The 23,350-nt window shown below is 35.9% G+C and overlaps 1 protein-coding gene across 1 annotated transcript in view; it reads left to right on the top strand.

Annotated features, from left to right (window-relative positions):
• LOC141389711 (collagen alpha chain CG42342-like) overlaps window positions 1–23,020 on the top strand; it is a 568,185-nt gene extending 545,165 nt beyond the window's left edge. Inside the window, exons 14-17 of the mRNA XM_073961631.1 lie at window positions 15,037–15,063; window positions 21,883–21,936; window positions 22,171–22,368; window positions 22,725–23,020. Of these exons, the coding sequence (XP_073817732.1) occupies window positions 15,037–15,063; window positions 21,883–21,936; window positions 22,171–22,368; window positions 22,725–22,886 (441 nt within the window). The 3' untranslated portion in view covers window positions 22,887–23,020. The remainder of the gene's footprint in view (window positions 1–15,036; window positions 15,064–21,882; window positions 21,937–22,170; window positions 22,369–22,724) is intronic.
• The last annotated feature ends 330 nt before the right edge of the window (window positions 23,021–23,350 follow it).

The following is a 23,350-nucleotide window of genomic DNA, read 5'->3' as shown; positions in this document are numbered from 1 at the left end:
TAAATATTAAATTAATAAAAGGAAAAATAATAGTAAATATAACATTATATTTAAATAAGGATAATTAATTTCCATTAAAGGCTATTAAAATTTTCATATCGTGCATTTGAAAAAAAGGCAATTGAGAACCAGGCTGGGATTGTTGTGGAATTGCAGGTGGAAATCTAATAAAACCTATTCATATATATTTCAAAGATTTGTTGTGAGATTTTCTTCGCATTAATTGCATAGTCACATGGGTTAAATTCCCTATTACATTGTACTAAGGTGTCCCAATACAGAGCGCTTGTTCCATAACAAGTGCTCTGTATTTGTGTTTCCAAATTAATTTTGTGTTTCCAAATGTTAAGAAGGTTATCTATAAGGTGACATTGCGTCTCTTGGCCTCCATTGCTCCTTGTCACTGTCCTGTTATTTACCTCATAAGACATAATCATATCATTCGACGTCAACGAAAAACAATTATCCGCTCACAATACAATGAGGCCATGTTTACGATCGAAAATTGAAAATGTGCATCATAGAAATAATAGCTGTTGACCCCACATATGTTAGGACCAATTCCGATTCAGACAATTTAGAGTCGATTTAGCCGTGATGGTATGTCTGTCTGTCCGGCTGGGGAGAACGACAACTCCAAACAATCAACCGATTTGATCCAAATGTTGCCTGCCGTAAAATCTTGTCCAAACTTAGATAAAGTTCAAAGATCCATCGGCTAGGCCCCCTCCAAACTTTAACAAATTTTATTAAAATAGTGCTCACGCTATCCGTCGAAGGGAGTATCAAATTTGACTCATACTTTTCACTTTGTAATATTTTTGCCATACATATGTATATCGGGTACCTCACACATACTTACTTACTTACTTAGCTGGCCCAATACAGAACATTTGTTCCATAGACCGAACTAAGAAAAGATCTCCATTTCTCTCTATTTGTTGCTTCGCACTCTGGAATTCAGCGCCTTTTCATCTCTTCATACACTTGTTTGCGCCATCTACTCCTTGGCCTGCCAATTCTGCGTGCACCGCCAAGCGTCCCGTATTTATACGCCTTTTTAGCGGGTTTATCTTCGCTCATTCTTATGATATGACCTAGCCAACTCAATCGCTGCATCTCGATACGTTTAACTATATTGATGTCGTTGTATAGCAGATACAGCTCGTGGTTCATGCGACGTCGATATTCAACGTCAACGCAGATTGGCCCGTAGATCTTTCGAAGAATTTTTCTCTCAAACACACCAAGCACTGCCACGTCTGCTTGCGCAAGTACCCAGGCTTCGGAGCCATACATCAGCACGGGTAGTATCAGTGATTTGTAGAGCGTTATTTTTGTTTGACGAGATGTGGCTTTGTTTATAAACTGCTTACTTAAACCAAAGTAGCATCTGTTGGCCTATACATTTCTTATTTTTTATTTCACAACTGACGTCGTTTGTTGTGTAGACGAAGGTAGACGAAGTCTTTTACTACCTCAATATTATAGGAACCAACTTCCACAGTTGGTCCGAGCTCAATGGACGCATTGCGCGTCGACAACATTAACTTGGTCTCCTCACCGTTTACCGCCAGACCCATTTTATCTGATTCTCCTTTAACTTTCATAAAGGTATCAGTTACTTCTTTTGCTGATCGTCCCATGATGTCTATATCATCAGCATAAGCAAGTAACACGTGACTATTGGTGTAGATTGTGCAACTTCTTTTGAGGTTTGGCTCTCGTATAACCTTTTCCAGCAGGATGTTGAAGAGATCACACGAAAGGCTGTCTCCTTGTCTGAAACCTCTTTTGGTACAAAACTCTTCGGAGAGGTTCTTTCCTATTATAACTGAGGATCTCATGTCAGTTAAAGTAACTTTACAAAGCCGGATGAGCTTTGCGGGGATACCAAATTCAGACATGGCTTGGAATACCTTTGAACGCAGCGGGCTGTCGAAGGCTGCTTTATAATCGACAAAAAGGTGATAGGTGTCGATCTGCATCTCTTGGGTCTTCTCCAGAATTTGCCGCAGGTTATATCTAGTCAATAGTGCACTTGTCAGGTCTAAAGCCGCATTGGTATGGTCCAATTATCTCGTTGACCATAGGCACAATATAATGCTAATGTATGAGCAGGGAGTTGAATATCTCACCAAGATTGGAAACTTGGCAGGGTGATCCCGTTACTGAAGTCAGGCAAGAACATCCGCTAAGGTGAATCGTACAGACCGATTTCGCTTTTGTCGGCCGTAGCAAAAACCCTCGAGGTTTTAGTCCTCCCCAGTGTCAGAAATAGCTATCAAGTAGCTGATCATCAGCATGGGTTCCATAAGCAGCACAGCATGACAATAGCGCTACACGCCATCTACACACATATTTGTCGAGGACTCAACCCGAGGAAACCGTGTGATAAAAAAGTGATGGTGGCGCTTGACTTCTCAAAAGTCTTTGATACTGTCAAGCATTCCACGCTATTTGAGGACATCGTGCAGATAACTATCCGGCCAAGCATTGTATAATCAACTATTGGCCTGTTCCCGTACTTTATAAAGTGGTAAAAGTCGTAAAAGTTGTAAAAGTCGTAAACGATTTTCATATAAATTTTGTGTACGGGAACGCAAATGTGTAAAAGTGGTAAAAATTTTAAAAACTTTTTAGTTCTGGAACAGAGCTTATATGTTTGGACGCCAATCGGAATTCAGAAACAAAAAGTTCAAGCCCCGTAGAGTCAAACAGGGAGTTCCCTAAGGTGGGGTAATATCTCTGTAACTGTTTATCCTCCACCTATCCCGTATTCCGCCACTTCTGACGCCATTGAGATCCTTTTTGAATGATCTTACCACCATTTCCACGCGGCGAATATGTAAATGTCCGCCACCAAATATACTGATACTCTCTTCACTACATGGACGGCAGAGGTGAGAACAGAGTTGAATGTCATGGTCGATGGTAGCAGAATTCCGACCACAAGCTACCCCAAAAATTCTATAGATCGCATTCGACAGCATGTTCATGTTCGTTCGCTCATGTCATAGCTATGGGACAAGCTGAGATGTAGCAACAAGGTCCTCAAGTCCCTTGCCTGCAGCACATGGGTTGCAGATAAAGAAATCTTGTTGGCCACATATAACACTTTCTGTGGTAAGCTATGCGGCACCAGCTTAGTCAGCGAATATAAGTAGAACGAAATGGAGATGCCGCCCTGAGAATTGCAACAGGGTGCTTCCTAATAACACCAGACGACCATCTTTATTAGTAGGCGTCGATTTTACTGGTGCACCAGCAAAACAAGATTTTGTTGGTGCAGTAGTACCTGCTATGGTGTTATAGTGTTATCAATCAACGAGCCTGAAATCATCTGAGACCCTTGGCAAGGAGAAGCAGATTTGTTGACCCTGTTTGGCTGTCAGAAATTGGTTTGTCTTTCGCAGTTTTCTGGTCGTGAGCTTAGATTAGCTACATAATAAGTGTTCCATTGTCTTTGTGACTTTATCATCTCCGCATAGACTGCAATAGTCAATAATTTCATATCTTTCCCATTTGCAATACGTAGATATGATTTTGAAATGACCCAGTGACTCTATCGCTAGTTTTAGTTCGGACTTCTTCAGGAAAAGTAGAGATGTGGTTATTTGTTTGCGAGGATTGGCCAGATTGCCTTGGGAAATCTGCAGCTGGGTTCGTTGTGCCAAATCTGGCTAGCTATCCCCATAGCTTTGTTGTAACTGCCGCATGAAGTGGAATATTGCAATCTCGGGAGACTTTGTATTTAATGTTGCAATGTTCCGGGGCCCAACACAAAATTACGACTGATATTATTGTATACAAGCCTTCTTTTGAATCCAAAACTGACGCAGACGCTGGTCGCTTGACTATCGACGTAGATAGTCTCCGGTACAAATATGTCCCCTTTTCAAAGGAGTCGTAAGTTGGGGATATCGCTATAGAAGCCTCCTTCTTTTCCAGTTTCTTGGAGCTTCTATTCGCCGTAGGATTGCAGCATGACCATATTTAGAGCTACGCCATGAATTGAGCTTCGATGTGCACTGCCAGTTCCTGCACTACACGATCCATTGAATGGAGATCAAGTAGCACATTTAAGGTCGCCTGTGGAGTGTTCTTAGTGGCACCAGTGTTGATGCCGCACTTTAGACGTTATATAAATTATAAATATACGATGTCTTTCTCAAAGCAATCCACTACACAGAATGTCATAGGCAAGAATTGTACTTACGATGGTCGTGAAAATCCTCTAGATGATCTGTAGTTTTAGTCCCCAACTCTTGCCAATAGATACACCAAGTTCTGTCTTATCTGCTTTCAAAAGTACCAATATGTAGGATATATTAGAAGTGTCAGTGTCTGGTAGAGTATGGTTTTTGCTTGATTAGAGATGGGTTTGAAGGTTTACAGATAAAAAATCTGTTTACTTAGACCAGAGTAGCATCATCTGCCCTTTATTTCAAAACTGATGTTGTTTGTTTTATTTATGACGGTTCTGAGCTCATACTCTACCAGACATTGACACTTCTAATATATTCTACGTATCAGTACTTTTGAAAGCAGATAAGGCAGAACTTGGTGTATCTATTCGCAAGAGTTGGGGACTAAATCATTAACCACCTCAAAATTTTATTTTTTCTAAGTCCACAGTTAGTCCGAGTCAACTGGACGTCTTGCGCGTTGATACCATAAACATGATCACATTGCTGTTTACTGCCAGACAAACTTTTGCGGACCCCTTTTTAATTTTTTTAAAATCATTGGAACTTCTATTGCATATTTTATTCAAATATTAAGGGTCGTTTGTTCTTACATTTCCACCACACAAAATTTAAAAGTTGTTGCGGTAATGTGCAGTCCATGGCCAGGTTTTTACCTCAAATAGACCTTGTTACAACCGCGTGACTATCTTCCAACATTCCATCATAGTTTTGTTATTGCAATAAATGAAGGTTTGGGGATTATGATCGTGTAGACAATGTAGAATAAATAAGCCCACTGTGTCAGATATCTCTCCAATAAAAGTTTAAAATTTTAGACTTACTTCACTTTAACCTGGGATTGGATCGTATTAAAAACATTTCGCAACTTGCAGCGTATGTTGTCCCCACAACTATGGACATATTAGTCCTCCAACTTCGCTCCTCTGTGAGAACAATACATCCACCACAATACTGACAAAAATGTTCGAAGAATGATCTCTTCAAAAATTTCCATCATAATTCATTGTAGCAAACTCCTTGTGGCCGCAACTATACATTTTCTTTAGCCTTACAAAATTAAAAACCCAAACATAAATAAATAATAAATTAGATAGGTCCATAATAATTGCAATGATAAAAACAGTAATCAATTGAATTAAATTTTAATTTGTACAACAAAAACTGTAAAAGTCAAAAAACATCAGAAAACAAAATACACACCAAATGGAATAAATTAATGCCGAATAACATTTGTCATTCATCATTATCACCTTTGCCATAGCCAGAATCAACAGCATAATCACGGTCAAAGTAAATAAAAATTAAAAAAACATTAACATATATTTTTCAACTTTGCAAAAAAGTTATAAACAAAAAACAAACTTTATGGGTTTCATAGCATCAAAATAACAAAAACAAAAATAATCATAAAAATAATTAAAAAACAACAAATATATGAGGCAACTGAAACTAAAGCTATACAAATGAAGAAATAACAAACACAAATATAAACGGATAAAAACAATAAATAAATGGAAAGAATAAATTTATTTACATAAATATTTAAAGGGGAATAACAACAGAAGGAAACACAAAAACAAACATACATAAAAAACAAGCGGAAAAGTCAGAGAGAAAAATATTACAATTAAAAGGATAAATAAATATATATTAAAACAGATATATATTAAATGTAAATTTGTAATATTATATAAATAATATATATACATACATATATTAAGATATACAGAGATATGTTTCTAAAGAAATTTCCAATTTTCTTCCAATTTCCCCTTAAGAAAAACATGAAACGAAAACCCCCCAACTTCCTCTAACAACTTGCAACCGGAATATTTTAAAATTAAATGTCAATTTTGTTCAATTATTGAGACTCCAAGAAAATAACAAAAAATAAATTAATGTTAAAGTATATCTTAAGAAAATTAATACCAACCTACCAGCATACATCCGCATCCATATTTGTAAATAAATACAGACATTTACACATTCATCTTCATGAGATATTTATTTACTTGTAATTTATCTTTCATCTCATATCTTGTTTTTCCATTGTAAATAGTTAAAATTTGCTGTCTTTAATTAAAATATGACATTTGTTTGTGTTCAACTAAATCTTAATTAACATTTCTTCAATTATTCCTTAATTGATACTATTTATGACATTAATACACACAAAAACACACTCAAATATACAAATTAGTATTATAATTGCCATCTACAAACAACTTACATAAAGTCTTCATCAATATTATTTAATTCTTGGAAAACTAGATTTTCATTACAATTATGACTATTAAATAATACTTTAAGTACTATTTTTGTCATAGGCTAGTTTTCATACTAAACACACCGTTTGAATACTAACATACATACAAATGGACATAAATGGAATTCACTCAAGATGTTGTTGTAATTTTTCGACACAGTTACACAAATCAACAGAGAATTGTAATGAATTTTATGCTGAATAGAAGAGATTTACCCGCTGGAAATGAAAATTACAATAGTTCTCAGGCTTATTAGTTAGTACAAATTTGACCTTTCTGTAATGCGAAGGGGACCAATTGACACATTGTTACCCCTAATAAACGAAAAGCCGCCAGTAGCGAATATTAACTCTCGAATAAAAACTAACACTTTTCCAAGCAGCAACATATAAGGGAAACAATCAACATTTTGGTATATGACTATAAGCCTGGAACTACCCACTAGCAAGATGAACTAGTTCGATATCGGAAACTCGCCGATTCTCAGTATTTCAGTAACAATTTCCACTTTAGATCACTCAGAGTGCAAGTAAATGTAAACTTTAACATGGGGATGTTATAGGAGGGAACCAATTGACTCTCACTGCATTACTATAGGTGGTATTATACAAGTTCCACGTTTACCGTTATATACCAGAATTGTATCAACCGATACCGATATGTACAGAAAGAGTCAATTGATTAACTACTACGACATCCCCATGTTAAAGTGTACAGTTAGTTGTCAGAAGTGGAACGAATTATTATAACCCTGAGAATCGACGAGCTTCCGATACCGAAATTATTTATTTGGCAATCGAGTACTCTATACAAAATGTAGAGAGAACGTTGCTGAGGGTTGCAAATTTTTTTTTGGGGGTGGGCAATTTTTGGTGGCTATCAATTTTTTGGGGAGCGGCAATTTTTTGGTTGGGATTTTTTTAGGCGTGGCCAAATTTTTGGGGGATGTGGACAACTTGCCCCCCTCTCAACGTCGCCCTACCTCAACTTGCCCCCTCAACGCCCAAAACATCAACCCAACTTTCCCACCCTCCCCCCTTAACTTGCCCACCTTAACATACCCCCCTTAACGTGTTCCCCATAAATTTCCTCTTAACACTAAACAAAAAAATTTCCAAAAATATATCAATTCTTTATACCCTCAGCATTTATGGTAACGAGGGTATATACACTTTCATACGGCCAAAATGTGCCTCATCGAAATAATGGTTTTAGACCCCAAGTATGTTTGGACGAAATGTGTTTCAGACAATTTTGAGTTGTCCGTCCGTCTGTCCGGATCAACCCATTCGGTCCAAAATTTGGTTTTCGTAATATGTTGTCCCAACCTAGTTTAAGTTGGATGATGGGTTATATCGGTCCAGTCCTTCCGGTACGTCCCCCACAAAAGTTCGAAAATGTTCGCAAAATATGTGCACACGATAACTCCCCCGCAAAATGTTCGATGCCACAGATGCCATTCAATCATGGGTGCAAGTGAGCTGGCATGTCATCCTTTTAGCATCTTCATCGATGAATTTTATATGAGCGTGGACCCCAAAAGATGATATTCATTTTTGGATCCAAAGCATGTCATTTACACCAATGCTTTGACATGTCATTTTCACCAAACCTTTGCAATGACATTATCATTACGACGATAGTTTTAAAAACGTTGGTTGTGATTTCGAGTCGCCGACAACATCAAGAGTCTCCGACAATTAATCTTATATATTTAGAAACAATTTTATAAATAAATATTGGATATTGGAATGGGTTCAAATGCTGGTGAAAAGATCGGATCTTTCACGACTTCCCTTGCATGGGTTCAAATGTTGATGAAAAGATTGAATCTTTCACGACTTACTTTGCATTGGTTCAAATGCTAATGAAAAGATCGGATATTTCACGACTCCGTTTGAATTAATGCAAAAGATGCCATGAAATCACGTCATCGCATGGAACCCCTTCCTTCAAATTTTGCTGGGTCTTGTAGATAGAAACTCATTTGGTCCATACTTTGCATATCGTGAAATCCCTACCAGACTTAGGTTCCATGAGGTTCCAATATGAACTCAATCGGTCCACTCCTTCGGGTAACTCCTACACAAAATTTCGGAAAAGTTTAGTTTAGGGCCTGCTCTCGAATCGCTTGGTTTTTGTTGCAGAAACTTGTACTCACTGCCCCCCATACGACAGTACAAGTTTCATCAGGGTAAGTCCATACTTCGTGAGCAAATAGCCTTAAAGTTGCAAAAAACCCCTATGACACCGTGTGTGGTGGTTGGAGCGCAAGATAACTCTCGAACGGACCTACCAATTCTGTCCAAAAGGTGGCCTTCGTAATATTTTGTGCAAAATTAGTCCACTCCTTCAGGTACCTCCCCCAAAAAAGTTCAAAAATGTTCGGAAAATTGTGCGCACGATAACTCTGGATGGGAGTGACCGATTTGGTCCATACTTTACTCATCCTAATATATTTACCAGATATAGATCAGGTTCGAATGTGGACTATATTCGTTCTTTTCACTTCTTCGGGTACCTTCCACACAAAATTTTGGATAAATTCACTTTAAGACCTGCTCTCGAATAACTTTGTTTTTTTCTGGAAGCATCTTGCATTCTCTGCCTATACTTCATGAGAACACAGCACGATATTTGTAAAGAACCCCTATGGCACCATATTTAGTGACTGTAGAGATCGAACTGAATACAGCGTTCGTCCACACTTTGCGCGTCCACAGCAGTAAAAATGTAATAGAATTACGTCTCCACATTGCCTGCGTGGGTAGATATGGAATGTTTTTATTTCGTGTCATATGACATTTGGTCCAAATTTTCTATCTCGAAATATTTTGTCCAAGCTTAGTTTATGTTCAAATTTGGGCCCTATCGGTACAATCCTTGGGGTACCACCTATACAAATGTTCAACATATTTGTGTAGTTAAGGGTCTGTTCGAGAATACTTTGGACATTTTACCGAAGGTTTTCCTAGTGGTCCGATATTATGCTTTTCGTAGGCCAGTATGGTACAAAAGCCCTATCTATCGTCAAAGCCGACTGATACTTTTTTACTATTTCGAGCATTTTACTCCCACTCGTTTTTTCTTGCAAAACTCGTACTCTTCAAGTACTCGTACTCGCAAACACTTTTTTTGGTTTTGGCTTTTTTTTATTTTTTTTGGCACATTTGACTGATACTTTCATACTTGTTTCTTATTATGTATGTTATTTTTGTTATTTTAATTGCAAAATTTTACTTTTTCCTTTATTCATGAAAAAATAATAATTCCCTCCCTTTATTTTGATATATTTTTTATACCCTCCACCATAGTATGGAGGGTATATTAAGTTTGTTTTTCCGTTTGTAACGCATTGAAATACTCATTTGCGACCCTATAAAGTATATATATTCTTGATCAGGGTAAAATTCTAAGTCGATCTGAGCACGTCCGTCCGTCTGTCCGTCCGTCCGTCTGTGGTAATCACTCTTGCATCCACAAAAATGGAGATAGGACGCTGAAATTTTGGGAAAATGCGTCTTTTGTTTGCAGGCAGGTCAAGTTCGATGATGGGCTATATCGGTCCACGTTTTGGTATAGCCCCCATATAACGGTACCCCCCGATTTACGGTATTTTGACGTTTTTAGCTACATTTTCAGACCGATTTGGCTATAATTTGACATTTAGGGTTCTTAAGTGTCAATAAACATATATAACAAAACTTGTTGACATAGGTCTACGTTTTGGTATAGCCCCCATATAACGGTACCCCCCGATTTGCGGTATTTTGACGTTTTTAGCTACATTTTTAGACCGATTTAGCTATAATTTGACATTTAGGGTTCTTAAGTATCAAAAAACTTATATAACAAAAGTGGGGGACATAGGTCCACGTTTTGGTGTAGCCCCCATATAACGGTACCCAACGATATACGGTATTTTGACGTTTTTAGCTACATTATCAGACCGATGTAGCTATAATTTGACACTTAGGGTTCTAAAGTGTTGATAAACTTATATATTAGAAGTTGTGGACATAGGTCCACGTTTTGGTATAGCCCCCATATAACGGTACTCCCCGATTTACGGTATTTTGACGGTTTTAGCTACATTTTCAGACCGACTTAGCTATATTTTGACATTTAGGGTTCTTAAGTGTCATTAAACTTATTTAACAAAACTTGTGGACATAGGTCCACGTTTTGGTATAGCCCCCATATAACGGTACCCCCGATTTGCGGTATTTTGACGTTTGTAGCTACATTTTCAGACCGATTTAGCTCTAATTTGACATTTAGGGTTCTTAAGTGTCAATAAACTTATATAACAAAATTTGTGGACATAGGTCCACGTTTTGGTATAGCCCCCATATAACGGTAACCCCCGATTTACGGTATTTTGACGCTTTTAGCTACATTTTCAGACCGATATAGCTATAACTTGACATTTAGTGTCCTTAAATGTCAATAAACTTATATAACAAAAGTTGTGGACATAGTTCCACGTTTTGGTATAGCCCCCATATAACGGTACCCCCCGATTTACGGTATTTTGACGGTTTTAGCTACATTTTCAGACCGATTTAGCTATAATTTGACATTTGAAGTTCTTAAATGTCAATAAACTTATGTGACAAAACTTGTGGACATAGGTCCACGTTTTGGTATAGCCCCCATATAACGGTACACCCCGATTTACGGTATTTTGACGTTTTTAGCTACATTTTCAGACCGATATAGCTATAATTTGACATTTAGGGTTCTTAGGTGTAACTAAACTTATATATCAAAAGTTGGTGACCTAGGTCCACGCTTTGGTATAGCCCCCATATAACGGTACCCCCGATTTACGGTATTTTGACGTTTTTATCTACATTTTCAGACTGAATTAACTATCAATTGACATTTAGGGTTCTTAAATGTCAATAAACTTATATAACTAGTGGACATAGGTCCATGTTTTGGAATAGCCCCCATATAACCTTACCGCCCGATTTCAGGTATTTTGAGAATTTTACCAGCAAGTTTTAACCGAATTATCTGTAATTTGAACATTTGACATTTGAAATTCTTAGTTGTCACCACACCTCTCCACCGAAAATTGTCAAGAAAGGCCCCATATAACGGTACCTCCCGATTTTCAGTAATTTGATGATTTTAGCTGCAATATTAAACCGAACTAGCAGTACTTTGACATTTGAAGTTCTTAGTGGTCACAACACCTCTCTATCAAAAATTGTCAACATAGGTCCATGTTCGGATATAGCTCCCATGTAACGGTACCTCCGAATTTTCAGTAATTTGTCAATTTTAGCTACAATTTTTAACAGAACTAACTGAAATTTGACATTTGAAGGTTGTAGTGGTCACCACACATCTGCATCAACAACAACAACATTGAACATAGCACCAATATAACGATACTTCCCGATTTTCGGTACTTTGAGGATTTTACTTAAAATATTTAACCGAACGTATGTCCATGTTTTTGTATAGCCCCAAAACAAACCTCCCGATTTTCTGTACCTTAGCTTTATTTTTTGGACGAACTTTCTGTAATTTGAAATTTAAAAGTCAACAAAAATTCTGCAACAAAAATTGTTCATTTAAGTTCATATTTTCGTATAGCCCACATACCTCCGAACTAGCTGTTAATGACATTTGAAGTTCCCATGGTATGTACAAATTTTCGGTATTTTGAGGATTCTAGCTGCAATTTTTAACCGAATTAGGAGTTATTTGACATTAAAGGCTCCCTTCAAAAACTGTCAACATAGGCCCATGTTTTATTATAACCCCTATATAACAGTATCTCCCAATTTCTAGCCCACCAAAAATTGTCAACCGTTAGATATAGGCACCATAAAAAAGGGCCTCCCGAATGAAGTACATGTACATGTATATTATCTGACATTTTAACGTACTCACTTAAAGTTGGGGACAGGAATGAATATTTTATGGTGGAGGGTATGAAAAGTTCGGCCCGGCCGAACTTAATGCTTTTTACTTGTTATAATTGATATACACCACCGTGGTGCAATGATTTGCACAGCCGCCTTGCACGCAGAAGGTCGTCGGTTCGATTCCCCGGCTAGGCAACATCAAATTTTCAACGGTGGCAAAATACCACCCAGTAATGTTGGCGACATTTCCTGAGTACTTCCGCCATGTAAAACTTCTCTACAATTGGTGTTTTAGGAGACGCCGTTCGGACTAGGCTATAAACTCTAGGTCTCATATCATTGTGCTAATATGAATCGGGGTGCACTCATTGATATGAGAGAAGCTCCCTTGTCCCGCCTGGGAGTTTTGTGGAACAATTATATAGGCCAAATGCGGCATATTTTCTGAAATTCTTTTACCTGAAATTCTCTTTTTCTGAATATCGCGCCTATGTTACACACACAACAGTTAATTTATGATCACATACCATAAAAGTCATAAAAATCCTTAATTGCAAAAAATAGCGGAGAAATTCCCACGATTTTATTGCACATTTATTAATTTTGCAATTATATAGTTGGCACCACAAAGACCAGGTACCTATCCTTTTGCCTATTGTTTTTGTTATTTCTAACCGGCGGTCCCTATATTTCATAAACCTTTATTGTGAACCTTCCAAAATGTAGGGATTTTAGCATTCTTTGTTTCAAACACCTGTCATACATTTATCATTCTCTTAAAGTTACGCATTGTTTATTTTCACCAAAACTGTTGATATGTGTAATCTGTGATTAAAAATTACAAAATAAACATACACATGATATTCTGCAATTACACCAACAACATACTCACATTCATAAATCCATCCAAATTATGTAGACAAAAATGAAGAAAAACCTTTAGAAAGATTGTATCTATAAGTTGTTAATAAAATAATACATAAGTACAGTATAATGAATGACACTAAGTAATTTCTAAAAACTTTGTCCTTCCATTTTTCTCCCCCTCTCTAATACTAATATATAAATATTTACATATACATATATAAATATATTTGAAAGTTTATTTTACTTAATATAAGCATTTAAAATAACTACCTACCTACATAATCCCCAGACTATCTATAAATATAAATAAAACTATAAATAAATCAAATTTCAAATTTCTTTCCTTGCCTGCAAAAATAAACAATATAAACACAGCAGACACATACACACACAAACATAAACTATAAATATTATATAAATGGATGTTTAATTTTGAATAGGTTTTTTTGGGAAATGTTGCATTGCCTAACAACAGAAAATAGCATCAATAACACGATAAATTGAAAAAATACTATTATTATATTTTTTTCAAGGTATGACAAATGCATTTGAGATAGAGAATAATATCAAACAAAAGTGGAATTGCATTGTGTATAAATTAAAATACAACTCTTGTCTTTTGTTAATAATAATAAAAAATATATTTTTTCATATTTTGTTTCTACGGCTCGTTTGGAGAATGATGACAGCAATCATCTTGTTTTGCATTGCTCATTATGTTGATCCTTGATATGATGAACGAACAAACAAACAATCTATGTATATGTATATCCTTTTGGACAAAGAACAGATATCATAATCTTTCCCCCTAGATAAACTGAATGAAATCCTTTTTTTGCATTGTGTATAAAATAAAAAACGAATATAATATAAGAATAACAGCAGCAGAAACAGCAGCAACAACAATAACAAATTACAAACAACTATGAATTGTCAAATAATATTCCTTTTTCTTTATTTTGTGTGTTATTGCTGTACATCAGATAGATTGAAACTATAGTAAGCAAACAAACAACAACTAAATTGAAATGAAAGTAAAGTGTAAAAGTATATAAGAAGAAGAAGAGAAGAGCAACAGAAAAACATAATAATATAGATTGTGTATTAAAAAATTGTTTTTTATTCTCTTGTGAATGTAGATTTCATTCATAGCTGAGATTATTTTCATTTGTTGTAAATGTTTCTTTAAAGATTTTTTCTAATTTACATGAACAAAGATTCTCGTATTATGTATGTCCTTGTATTTTGTATTCCTTTTAGTTAAAGCAAATGTCATGACAGAAGAAGTCAAAATTACAAAATGAATATTTGAAAATGAAAATTAAAAAACAAAATAACAAACAAATGAACGTTTCTTTTGTGTACTGCATTATTCAATAAAGTGATGAGTTTTTTACAGAAAGATATTAAAAAAAGAATAAATATATAAAATCAATATTGTATGGTTGTCATTATTTTGGTGATGGGTCTTAGGGAAATGGGTGGGGCTTTGGGATGGACCAAATTTATTATTTAAAACCGCTTTTAAAAACATTAATATTTATTTATAATTTATTTTTTTATTTTTTTCAATCATAATTCATATTCACATTTAAAACATTAATATTTAATTTTTTTAATATTTGTTTAATTTAAACACATGTTATGTTTGTGTTCGGCATGCCTGCTAGCTTGCTTTCATTTAATGTATTATATTTACTTTAGTTAACAATTATTTTATGTAATTTTTAGTTAATGATTTTTTTTTATGATTTTAATTAATTTTTTTAATTTTGTTTATTTGTTCTCTTTATTTCAACTAAACAGGGTCCTCCAGGTCTAGATGGCATGAAGGTAAGTGTTGTAAACTAGCAATTTTTCTGCCAGTACTTACCTATTTAGTGCCTATATATTCGTGTTTATTTTGTTTTCTGTATTGGGGGCAGCACCTTTACTACTCTCGATCTTCACAATAGAGTTGAAGTAATGGGTGCTTTGATGCAAAAATAGTATTTCAGCTATGTACAACTTTTCATAAAACACGACGTTCGGACACCGGGGTATTAGTCGGCTTTGCCGACAAGCAATTACATTCGAACCTCGATTATCCGTAAAACACCATTATCCGGAAAGGAAAACACAGAATTTTGTGCTAATTTTACACCGATTAATAATGAATATCTTTATGATCCATGATCATAATTCATTCGACCACATTTCAATGGACAAAAACAATGCACAAATGAATTATTTTAGAACAATTTCATTCTATTAAACCTCACATTAAATTAATAATTGCTCTTATTATAAAATAAATGAGAAAAAGTATTACCCCATTATCCGGGAAAATATATTATTCGTCATGCCTCCGGTCCCGACCATTACAAATAACCGAGGTCCGAATATTGTAGTCATGATCACAATGACTACTAACTAGCTAAAATTTTAACACGACCCCAAAAGTGACCTAAAACTGTATTAAAGATCAAAGGTTGAAAGGTTCAACTTTTGAGGATGAGTTAACTAAAGGAATGAACGGACATATTAAATCTTTGAACTGAATCTAATTTTTGGAAGTCATTCCTTTCGATAGTTATCGTGGCCACCAGAAATTGTAGTTGGTTTTTTTCATTTTTAATTCTTTACTTCATAAAGAATAGGCTTATCCACGAACAGCCTCTAAACTGCACCTAACCTGATATAATCCATCATCGAATTAATTTGTTAGAAATTAGTAGTAATCGTGGCCAACAGCCATTTCACTTGGTCATCGTAGGATTTTAAGCGCTTTTGGGTTTTTATGCCAGGAAGCATAACCTATTCCACGAAAAATTCATATATTTTTACACCATTTTTGACTTTATTTTGCTTTCTTTGCATAATTCGTATATAACAAACACATAAAACAAAATATAATAAAATTTCAACACTTCATATTTTGTGTAAATCGGAAAAAATGGAGGTTGAACACAAGTGAGCCAAAGCTATAGTCGGGACGGGGCCGACTATGTGATACCCTGCACCACTACCCCTGTTCATAAGCTTCTGACTGGTAAAATTCAAAATATTAAAATTGGGATAGCTTAGCGCCTTTGTTCTGAATGTCTTCATTAATACAGGTCAATTTTGTTGAAACGCATTTAAGAGCATCGTCAGTAAAACTCAAAAAAAAAAAATGGAAAAGTGGGATGTACGCCAACCATCAATACGCTTCTTTCTCTGTGAGACCCCCATCAACCCCACAAAATTGTGTGAGGATCCGATCAAAATTCCGACCTGTAGTGTGATTGCACAAAAAATGGAAAAAGGGATGCATTACAGACTATTGCGATATCTCCGTTGTTTGAACACCTACGACAACCTGCCTTACATCATTGTAAAGATGGGATTTTTTACTTTCATAGACAGACTTTGCTTTTCGAAGGTCCCCAACCAAATCTGTCATTATTATTAAAATCGCAAAATTGAAAAGTTGGGTTCTATTAAAGCGTCGACTTATTCCCCAAATAAGTTTTTTGCCCTTCCGACCCCTGAATATTATCCGACCATCACCAAAATCAATAGGCTTCTTCCCATCCGGGACCCTCATCAACACCCTAAATTTGGTGACGATCGGATTAAAATTGCGAGCTGTAGCGTGACTACAAGGTTTAGATGGACAGACGGACGGACGGACGGACGGACGGACAAACATTACCAGATCAACTCAGCTACGACTATTGTCTCGATGCGTTACAAACTTTTTGGCTAAAACCAACTTATAATACCCTCCCCACATAGTGGTGTAGGGTATACAAATTTTGTAGGGGGTCTATTCAAGTGAGAAGCAGTGTACCCGAAAGTTTTGTCCAATATACACCATCTTAGAATTTGATTTAAGTTTAAATATTAGGATGTGCAAGGGTCAGTCGCTCCATTCGATTGTTACCTGCCCATTATCCATTTTAGATACTCACCTGACCATGTCAGGAAGCGTGGCCTTGCACATGAAAAACATCATATGACTGTAAAAAAATTCCACAAGCAGTACCTTCGGTACAAATGTTAAAGCGGACAACCCTTCAATTGTACTTATGCGAAATTGTTTAACTTTTATGAGTTAGGTACCCGAGGGTGTGGTCCAATATAAACCTTCATGGAACTTGATATATGTACATACGACTGAAAGAATCTTTACAATGCGCACACATCGGATACTGAATTCGTAATTCCTTTTAGTTGGCTAACCGTCAAGCTTGTTAGATTTTCTGTGTCATTATCTCAAGAAGTATGGACTTGCCCACTTAAAATCGTACCTTTGTAATAAGGGCCATGAGTATAACATGCCACAAATTTCAAAACGATACGACTCATGTACTTAAACTTTTGCGAACATTTTTGTTAGGGGATGTATCCGAAGAAGAGGGCTGATATGGTCCATATTCGAAACTAATCTATGTATGTATTACGATGTGTACAGCTTGGACCAAATATGTTACTACCTTCGAGAGTTATCTTGCACACCGTTTAATCGAAAAATATTGAACTTTTGGGGGAGGTACCCGAAGAAGTGGTCAAACTTCGAACGGACTGACCACGTCACTGTGAAAAGTATTGCATCCAAAAATACATGAGATTCAAAACTAATAGGAAAATTTCATGCCATCAAAGTGTAAATACCCTAGTTAGCCTGAGGGTATAAAAAGTGGGTCCCATATTTTTCCTATTGCAGGACTATAGCGATATGGTCTTTGTCGCATGGTGAATATTAGACTCTACCGCAACTCCCCTAACAGCAACCACTGGCGCAGCTTTGAATTTGTCATGTTGCTGAACGAAAAAGCGATGATAGATTTTTTGATCAAGATACTGCAGAACCACAATCAAAGTGAATTAGCTTTCTTCGCCGATTATGCTAGAATATTTGACCCGAAGCTGTCTGTATTTCACAGCCAGATAGCTAGTTACAGTATCTCCCTACTAATGGCTCTAAAGTACAGCTCCCGACTTCATAACCTTTGAACTCCGCTTAAATCATGAGAAAGCTATGTAGCAAAGTTTCAAAAAGTTTACCGAAAACAGCTTCAGAGAACTACGCAACCTTCCTAATTTTCGAGTAGTGGAATGGATTTATCTAGTTTAGCATCTCGAAAAAAAACGACTGCTGGGCGCATACCAAATGAAACCAATTTTCTTGGTGTGAACGAGAACTCCCGAATGGAGCAATCGATTGGGTCCAAACATTGCAAATCGCATTATTCCTTCCAGTTATAGATTGGGTTCGAATATGGACTATATCGGTCCACACCTGCGGGTACCTACCACACAAAATTCGGATAAAGTGAAGTTTAAGAGCTTCTCTCGGTTTGTTTTGAATTTTTTCACTAGGTTCTCCTTGCGGCTCCCTTTACGGCGGTACAATGTTTTTCTTGCACAAGTCCATACTTCCTGAGATATTGGCCTAAAAGCTCCACCAACCAAAATGGTAAGTCCGCAAGATAATTCTCGCAGGCAGTTTCTGATTAATGCAGACTTTGCACATCGTATTATTTCATCCAGTCAGGTATCTGTTTGGAATATGGGCTATATCGGTCCACTCCAAAATTCGGAAGAAGGGAAGTTTAAGTGCTCCTCTCGCATCGTTTTGATTCTTTTTTTCAGTAAGTTGTTCCAGCAGCCTCATTTACAATGGTACAATTTTTTCCGGAGTATGTCAATACTGAGATAATGGCCCAAAAGCTGCAAAACCCTTCCGGCAGAGACTGAAATGCCTATTGTGCAAAATAAATTTTTCAACAATTTCATCGAAACATAGTTTAACGTAATTTAATATTTTGAGTCCTTTGTGAAGAAGTTACTAAACATGTTTGGTATATGTCAATGATTGATATAGCCCCGTATTACGATACGTACAGATTTTAAAGTAAATTCGTGATATATTCAATATATTTTATATACGGCATAATTATTGTGTGTATTTGGTTTGGTTTAGTTGTTTTTTTTTTTTTTTTGCTAGTGTGCACTATAGGTATTTTGGCCTGTTTTTGAGGTAAAAATTAATAGCGGTGGATATGTGGGCTTTTTATACATTTTTATTGCTTTTGATGCAAAAGTAAAGCTTGTCAGTTTTGAATGACTGCTTTGTTGTTGCTTGCTAGTGTGGCCGTTCATTTTTGTCTTTCATCATGCAACCACAAAATATTTTGTGGTCGCTGGACGGTTGAACACTTATCGATAATGGCAAAAAATCGTCATTCAAAACTTACAATGTGTACTGTACTTAAGATAAAACAAAGAATTACAACGTAAAATTCGGATATAGGGAACATCGGTTATAAGAAACTACGTTTATATCGAACAAAGTTCTATGTTTCCAAAGAACTTTCCTTAAAATTTGTACACATATTTAACTTCTTAAAACGACCGCGAGTAGAATTTTTTACAATTTGTTAGGACTTTCATGCCCGCTTTAAAGCACAAGCGGATAGCGACGAATTTAATCACGTTTTTAAATATTTTAACATATGATATTTAAAAGTAGACTTTAAAAAGAATTTTACAGACGAACACGTTTATAACGAACGCCGGATATAAGGAACAACTTTTCTTTTTCCTACCCCCTATTCTCATTTTAACTATTTAATTCGTTCAAACCCAATGAACGCTGTTAAAACAAACGAAAAACGGTTACAATGAACTAAAGTACAGATCCGCCAAAAGATTTTTATAAACATTGATATCTTTAAAATATTGATTCGCGACCAAATAAATCACGCGATCATGATCCCTAGTTAGAGCATATTACCGCTATAATTAACAAAAATGTTGACCTCAACACGTCTGTACATTTTTAGAACAGATTATGAATATTTCTTTAAAGGAAATGTCTTTTTAGTTCAAATCGGATACTTTTTTGTGTTTAATATTTCGTTCACCAAAAAAAAAAATTAAAAAAAACAAATATTTTTTCTGCAAGGAGGGCACCTTCAAAAAAGTGATGTAACTCAAAAAAAAAAAACGCACAAAATCGCACCTTGGTAATTATGTAGTTGATTCAGAACCCTTTGCTGAAGATATTCCCGGTAGCAGAATTTCGGACAAAGTTGGACAATTTTGAAAAAGTCTATAATAAAGAACTATAATTTAGTAAAAAATAATTCTTATATTGTATCCTATGTGACGATTTCTTCTGCTGTAGCAAACATTTTGAAGAAAATTATTTCTTAAAACAGAAAGTACACACCTCCACCATTCCACTGATTAACATATCTTTGTATTTGATTATAACCAAACTCTTCTTCGAAATTTTGATTTTAACTTTGAATTATACCGCGAGTTTTGAATATTTTTGAAAACAAATTGCACATCCATAGAATTTGACATGTTCTTTCTTCGAATCAAATTAAAAACTCGCGTTATTAAAAGTGCAAAATCTACTTTTTGCCTAAAAACCTGTCCAAATTATCTATTGTGGTGTGTGAGGGTATATCTCCGTCAGCACAGCTGACTGATACTTTCTTACTTGTTTTCTTCATGTGTTGTTCCCACGAGAGAACTCGTGACGGCTTGCGCAGACTAGGCTAGTGAATAAATACACTCAACCAGAGCCTTATTCTCGAGTGAGACTTGCTAGCGACCAGAAATTTTTAGACACTTGTCGGCCATTCCAATCCTCAGGACAACTTCTTCACTAAATTGATATTAAAAGTGTCCATATATGAGTGTATCGCTCATCCTAAAGGGTACTGTTTATAAGTTACTCAGGGCCAGAAATCGGCTGCGCCGGATGTCATGACTTTGATACTTTCGTAAAATCATTCTATGATTAGAATGTCGTGGTGGATAGGCCCTCCCCAAAAGTAGAGTAGGATCTCCATGATCTAAAAAAAGGTCCAACATTACAAGTGCCGTTAGATGAAAAAGCCTATCAATCAGCATTGTCAATATCGTCTTCGGAGAACGTCACCCATCTATTGTAGTACAAAAAGTCTGCTGTCTCGAAAACCAGATAAGTTTAGCTTACCTGATTCCTATTGCGGAAAGATTGGCGGCAGTGTATATAATATCTGCCCTACTTGCGGTAAATATCTACAGTGGCGGCCATATAATTAAGAACGACATCGTATTAAAAAGTATTTGACTTGCTACGTTCCAAATATTTGAATATTTATATGGAACAAAATTTGTGAATAAAGTACACGGTAAGCACTTTCAAATAAAGCCAAAACATGTTTTAATTCTCCCTCGTTTATACGAAAGAAACCACGATTTATTAAAATAGTCATAAATCGACCTGGCCACATAATTAAGAACGATATAAGTAAAGGTTACTTTAAGGTAATTTTCATACACAATATGTGAATATATCGTTATGTATTTTAGAAATCGGTTACTTTGTTTAATTTTTAGTATCAAATGTCCTTCATTGGTACATATTATTGAGTCTAAGTTTGATAATTAGGGCATACCTAAGGTTTTCCAAAATTTGCCCATAATTTGTAATGCACGGCCATCTGTCCAGCCAATTCTTCTCAGCTAACTCCAGAAGCACAGTCCGTGTAAGCAGTCACATTCCTATACCTGGTAATGGAACCCATAACGGATTCAACAGAAAACAAAAACACGATCATATCATGCACTGCAACAAAAACAGGCTAATTAAAATAATATTAACGTAATTTTTCCCTCCCACAGGGTGCTCAAGGCGAAACAGGCTTAAAGGGTGAACGCGGTGATCCTGGTCTACCGGTAAGTAATTGTCAACAAAGACAAACAATCATTTAATTGTCAATGTGATGCATGCCTAAATGGTTTAAAAAAACTTACTTTCGAATTTCTTTTTTCTCTTTCAACTTTACACCCAATCCTTGTCTCTCTATTTCTTCAATATAACTAACAAACAATGTGCAATGTTTATTGTATGTGTAAAAATCTAATAAAAATTATAAAACAAATCAAAAACTAAATAAAACCATAAAAAAGGGTACCGATGGTATACCCGGTCAAGAAGGACCACGCGGTGAAAAGGGCTCAAGAGGTGATCCTGGTCCACCGGGTAAACGTGGACGCAAAGGTGATCGTGGTGATAAAGGCGAACAAGGTGTACCCGGCTTAGATGCACCCTGTCCATTGGGTTCAGATGGCTTACCACTGCCAGGCTGTGGTTGGAGACCACCAAAGGTTAGCATGATTAACAAATAAGCAAAAACAACATCCAAACAAGCAAACTCAACAACAAATTCACACATAATAAGCTTCCTTGCTTCCCTACCCTACTCCTAATTGGTTTTGGTTTACCCCCAAAAATTGAAAAAAAAAAAAACAATAACAACAAGAAATTCCGGCACCATACACATTTTTGAAATTTCATATCATTAACGCTTTCTATTTTGTGTTTTTTTTGTTGGTTACTAACACTTTTGCAATTTGTTTTGTATTTCTTTCTTTGTATTACTTTGCTATTGTGGCTAACAAACTTTTTGCACCCAATCGACCCACTGCCGCCGCATTATTGGCCTAATCATATGCTCATTTAGGAAACGGTTATCTCAACCCCCGTACACAAAGATTATTTGCCTGATGTCACGGGTCCCGAAAGCAATAATGCCAGTGATTATGAACAGGAAGAAGAAGAGGAGGAACAAAATGAAAACGAAGATGAATACGATGAATATCAAGATAATTTACACAACGATTAAAATCATCATCATTTCGCTGGAAATAAGACAAACGACAAATACCCAAATGAGAAAAAAGAAAAAGAGGAAGATCTAACTAAACAAGAAAACAATGCAACAGCTCGAGAAGTGCTAAAAGCCTTGGCAGACAATGATTAACAATAATTTAACATGAATTACAAATAAAAACGAAAGCAACAGCAACAAGAACAATGGAAGAAAGGAAAATTAAATATGCAACCAGCCCCTCATTCACGCAACAATGGCTTTACTACTACTACCAATCATTATTGCTGCCCTGCATTTATGAATGGTGGCTGGCCATGCCTTGTCGTTGCATTCTTTTCTTTTACACTTAGCCAAGCATTCAAGCCATTAGCACCTGCTTTTTACACATCGCATCACATCACATTATCGTGTGTCATTTCCAATTAACAGTTACTTTTTTAAATGGAGTGGGGGATGAACAAAACAGTTTTGTTGTT

The sequence above is a fragment of the Musca autumnalis genome, unplaced genomic scaffold (genome assembly GCF_047663935.1).
Source record: "Musca autumnalis isolate F117 unplaced genomic scaffold, ASM4766393v1 scaffold_1, whole genome shotgun sequence".
Lineage (NCBI taxonomy): Eukaryota > Metazoa > Arthropoda > Insecta > Diptera > Muscidae > Musca > Musca autumnalis.
The sequence above is the reverse complement of the archived record's forward strand: the minus strand, read 5'-3'. Positions and strand labels throughout refer to the sequence as shown.